General features: G+C 48.2%; 1 protein-coding gene across 1 annotated transcript in view; it reads left to right on the top strand.

Moving 5' to 3' along the window:
* Positions 1 to 392: 392 nt before the first annotated feature.
* TMED2 (transmembrane p24 trafficking protein 2) overlaps positions 393 to 4,989 on the top strand; it is a 7,085-nt gene continuing 2,488 nt past the window's right edge. The window contains exons 1-3 of the mRNA XM_014533350.1: positions 393 to 449; positions 2,133 to 2,325; positions 4,838 to 4,945. Coding sequence (XP_014388836.1) covers positions 393 to 449; positions 2,133 to 2,325; positions 4,838 to 4,945 — 358 coding nt within the window. The remainder of the gene's footprint in view (positions 450 to 2,132; positions 2,326 to 4,837; positions 4,946 to 4,989) is intronic.

Here is a 4,989-nt window from a genome sequence, read left to right as displayed (position 1 = left end):
CGGAAGTTACCGAGGGCGCCGGGCGGACGTGCGCGCGGTTCTTTACTTTCCCCGGAAACGGCCCGAGTGTCCGACCCGCCGGTGCCCGCCTCCCCGGGACGTGTCGTATAGCCCCTCCGCCCGGGACGGAGGCGGCGATGGGTCACGCATTGTAAGAGGAGCGATTGCAGTGAAGTATCTGGAGAAACGGGAGATGAAGAAACCAGTCCCTAAACATATATACTTTTTTCTTTTTTTTAAACCAAGGGAATGACTCCCCGCTAACTTTATTTTTTTTGGGGGGGGGAGTCACATGGAGTTAATGTTCACATTCACCCGTGGGCATGCACTTACTCGGGTGGAAGGGTTTCCCACGTGGCAGCGAGTTAGCGGAGTCGGGCACAGAGGACGCCATGCACGCGAAGCCCAGGCAGAAGGGCAGCTGGAAGGAGCGACTGGACATGACAGGGGTCAGCTGATCGCGTCCTCGGTGGGCAGTGGAGGGAGCGAGGTGAGCCAGGCCGGCCGCCCTGGGTCCAGGTTGGCGAGAGCCTGGCCTCCTGATGTCCATCTAGGCCAGTGATGGCGAACCTTTTGAGCTCGGCGTGCCAGCATTTTGAAAAACCCTAACTTAACTCTGGTGCCGTGTCACACACAGAAATTTTTTGATCTTTGCAACCATAGTAAAACAAAGACTTATATTTTTGATATTTATTTTATATATTTAAATGCCATTTAGCAAAGAAAAATCAACCAAAAAAATGAGTTTGCTTGTCACCTCTGACACGCGTGTCATAGGTTCGCCATCACTGACTAGTCCTTCCCTGAGCCTCAGGCCTCTCAGGTAACGCGGGTGCCTCCACCGGTTGGAAGTAATAACCAGGGAACCTAGGGATGCACCTTGCTCAGAAGTCTTAGTTTTAAAGAGGCTTCTCAAAAAAAAAGTGTATGTTTTTTATCAATTTCAGACAAAAGGAGAGGGAGAGAGAGAGAGAGAAACATCAATGATGAGAGAGAATCGTGGTTCGGCTGCCTCCTGTACGTCCCACACTGGGGATCGAACCCGCAACCCGGTCAGGGCACATGGCACTGTGACCTCCTGGTTTATGGGTCGGCCCTCGCCCGCTGAGCCACGCTGGCCGGTGAGGTTTCTCGCCTCTGATGTTGGTGGCTGTGTGTGTGGGTGGTGGAGGCAGCAGGCCACGTAGAGACGGTGTGTAAGGTGCGTTTTTCCTTTCGGAGGGGTTTGCATTTAGGTTGAATTAGACAAATGTAGTCAGCGTTGACAGGTGATCAGATACACAGCCTGTTTCCCTGCGGAGCCCGGTGGGTGGGGCTAAGTGAAGACTGCATTTTGAAATTTACATTTCCTCAGCGGACATTTCCTCACTCACAGGTTTCTAATTTGACATCTTTCCTGACATCTGCGTTTCTCTCCTGCCTCCAGATTACAGGACCTGATAATAAAGGAATTTACAAAGGAGACCGGGAGTCCAGCGGGAAATACACCTTCGCTGCTCACATGGATGGAACATACAAGTTTTGCTTTAGCAATCGGATGTCCACCATGACTCCAAAGATAGTGATGTTCACCATTGATATCGGGGAGGCCCCCAAAGGACAAGACATGGAAACAGAAGGTGAGACGGACCCTCAGGAGTGGATGCCCCCTCCCAAGAGAGAATATTAATCCTGCTCACTTTGATCATCGAATGGAGTATTTATTTTGATTTCTTATTCTAGTTTCATCCACTGCCCTTTTTCCTCCCATCCTGCTCACTTTGATCATCGAATGGAGTATTTATTTGATTTCTTAGTTTCATCCACTGTCCTTCTTCCTCCCAGGCCGGTGAGGTTTCTCGCCTCTGATGTTGGTGGCTGTGTGTGTGGGTGGTGGAGGCAGCAGGCCACGTAGAGCAGGTGTGTAAGGTGCGTTTTTCGTTTCGGAGGGGTTTGCATGTAGGTTGAATTAGACAGATGTAGTCAGAGTTGACAGGTGATCAGATACACAGCCTGTTTCCCTGCGGAGCCGGTGGGTGGGGCTAAGTGAAGACTGCATTTTGAAATTTACATTTCCTCAGCGGACATTTCCTCACTCACAGGTTTCTAATTTGACATCTTTCCTGACATCTGCGTTTCTCTCCTGCCTCCAGATTACAGGACCTGATAATAAAGGAATTTACAAAGGAGACCGGGAGTCCAGCGGGAAATACACCTTCGCTGCTCACATGGATGGAACATACAAGTTTTGCTTTAGCAATCGGATGTCCACCATGACTCCAAAGATAGTGATGTTCACCATTGATATCGGGGAGGCCCCCAAAGGACAAGACATGGAAACAGAAGGTGAGACGGACCCTCAGGAGTGGATGCCCCCTCCCAAGAGAGAATATTAATCCTGCTCACTTTGATCATCGAATGGAGTATTTATTTTGATTTCTTATTCTAGTTTCATCCACTGCCCTTTTTCCTCCCACCCCCCTGCCTCTTGTGTCATCCTGTCTTTAAAGTCAGAAACCTTTTGTGAAACACTTATTTACCCAGACCTCCTAACTCACAGAAAGCGGTTTCTGAAGTTCGTGTTTCTGTTCTAGTCTTTACAGTAGCCCCGGCAGCAGCCTGCACTCTGTGCTGCTGTGAGCGTGCGGGTTCCTGGGTCTTCGGTGCTTGTTCTTGAATTTGCCAATCCTGGCCCTTCCTCTTCGTTTGCTCATTTGTGTACATGACTAGTTTGGCTAAACATTTTGTTTTATTTTTTGTGTGTTCATATGTTAAACTTTCCTTTAGGTGGTGGCGATACCTGGGATGGTAGGTGGATTGCTTTTTGACAGCATCCTGCCTTTTTGCACATTTTTGCTCGCTGTTACCTAATTTCTGCTTTCCTTCTTTCTAACCCGTTTGTTGGCATGAGAGTGTTTTTTGTCTTAATGAAAAAACAACAACAACCCTACACCTAATTGGAGTGATTGTTTTTTTGTGGTTTTTATTTGGTTGACAGGAGATACAGGTTAGGTCACTTTAAATTAATATCACTGGAAAATAGCCATGGATATTTTAGTGGTACCTTTTGTTTCTTTTAAGTGAATGCGAAGGGTGGAAATATTCGACTATAATCGGACAAGTAAGTCTTAAACATAGTTAATAGCAAGTGGTTCTATTGACTTTGTAGGAAGTATTTTATAGCCTTGTTTTAATGATTATTAAAGCTTTCTAACTTGAAACTTGGTTGGATATAAAATACAGTTCTAAGAGCTATGTCCAGATTTTGTGACAAAAGTTCTTTCAACCATACATTGCCGCTAGATCAGTTTTCATTCCTCAGCTGACCCGCACTGAGCCCTGAATTGATTCTTCTGGATGAATTGTTTACCAGGAGCCAGCACATTAGCATTGGGGGGAGGGGCTGTTAACACTGCAGGTGGGGGTTCTCCGAAAGGCGCAGGCCCCGCATCTTATACTATGGCCCTGAAAACGTTTGTTGTAGGTACTGAGCAGATAGTAGAGTGATTATATCCTAAAGAAGTGGTTAGGTTTTGAAGTCTCTGGAACTTAGAGGCTCATACTACTTAGTAATTCTTGCGCTTGCTTTTCAGGGCCATTTACAGGGTAGGACTTGGCTAATTTTCAAGAAGAATTGGGAGTTTGAAGGGCTTTGTGTTTGTTTGTTTTCTGGAAATTAGTCCTTTCTAAGTAGTTAGAAATCGTTGGCTGATGAATGTGAATATTGAATTAGTCTCTAAATAATCCTTAACACAGTATTTAAAATTCTTGCTTTTGCTTGTTAATGGCAATGAATGGCAGCTGTCAAGCCTTCCTCTAACGCAGTGGTTCCCACGTCAGGATGGTTTTTGCCCCCAAGGGCCCCTTGGCGGTATCAGGAGCCAGTTTGACTCGCATGGCTGGTGGGTGCACCGGGCAGCTACTCACAACAGAATTACCTGGTCCCCAATGTCGGCAGTTCCGCCTCGAGGAACCCTGCGCTTCCAGAGGGAAGCGAGCGAGGGGGTCTGAGTTGCAGCCCAGCACTGACAGTGGCGGGCCCTGGGCTTCCCTCAGGAAACGCAGGGTCCTCTGTGGCGCTTCGGAGTTCCCGATGACGCCCAGTCCGGGCACTGGTAACGAGACCCTCCAGTGGGACTCTCCTGGCACATCTTTTCCTGCCTGTTTCCTCATTGCCATAACACGGTACGACTACAAGTGTGCACTTGCTCTTCAGAGCTGTTGGTTCCCCTGGGACCCATTTCGGGCCAAAGGGAACCGGGTTGCGACCTCGTGCAGCTGAGCTTCCACTGGCAGTGCTGCTGCTCCACCGCAGGGACGTCGGTGCTGGGCTCCTGGGCGGATGTTGAGCGGCTGCGGGTTTTCCCACGAATGTCTTCTGCTCAGCTTCCGAGATTAAGAGTCTGTTTGATTCTGCTCCTCAGTTAACATGAGCGTTACTATGAGTAGGTTTTGATTTTGGTTTAATATTTATAGATCAGGACTAGGGTGTTGTCGGGACTTCCTTTGTTCGATACTTTGTGCTCCCGCCTTCGCCTTCTCCCTCCTTGGTAAGCAGTCGGGACAGTGAGCTTCACTTAGCAGCAGTTCAGTGAAGACGTTCCTGAGGGTGTCTTCCTCAGTCAGTCAGTATTGTGGAGTATGTCTTCTACCCTGAAAGAGATTTTTTTTACTAGGAATGGACTTTAAAGAAATGCTTTGAGAATTAAGTTGTCATCAGGGATCCACAATGCTGTTGGAGCCATTTCTAAAAATAGCTGCTTTTGTATGTCTTCTCTGAGGAAGATTTTTATCGCTTTATGCGTATTTTTCAAAGAGATTCCTAAGCCGTGCTGACTGTTTCCCAACCCTCCTGCAGCTCACCAGAACAAGCTGGAGGAAATGATCAACGAGCTGGCAGTGGCCATGACCGCGGTGAAGCACGAGCAGGAGTACATGGAAGTGCGGGAGAGGATACACAGAGCGAGTAAGTCAGTGGTCACAGAGCTGCTGCCCGCGGCGGGCTCGCGC

The sequence above is a fragment of the Myotis brandtii genome, unplaced genomic scaffold, assembly GCF_000412655.1.
Source record: "Myotis brandtii unplaced genomic scaffold, ASM41265v1 scaffold97, whole genome shotgun sequence".
In the NCBI taxonomy this organism is placed as follows: Eukaryota; Metazoa; Chordata; class Mammalia; order Chiroptera; family Vespertilionidae; genus Myotis; species Myotis brandtii.
Note: the sequence above shows the minus strand (reverse complement) of the source record. Positions and strands in the feature narration are given on the sequence as shown.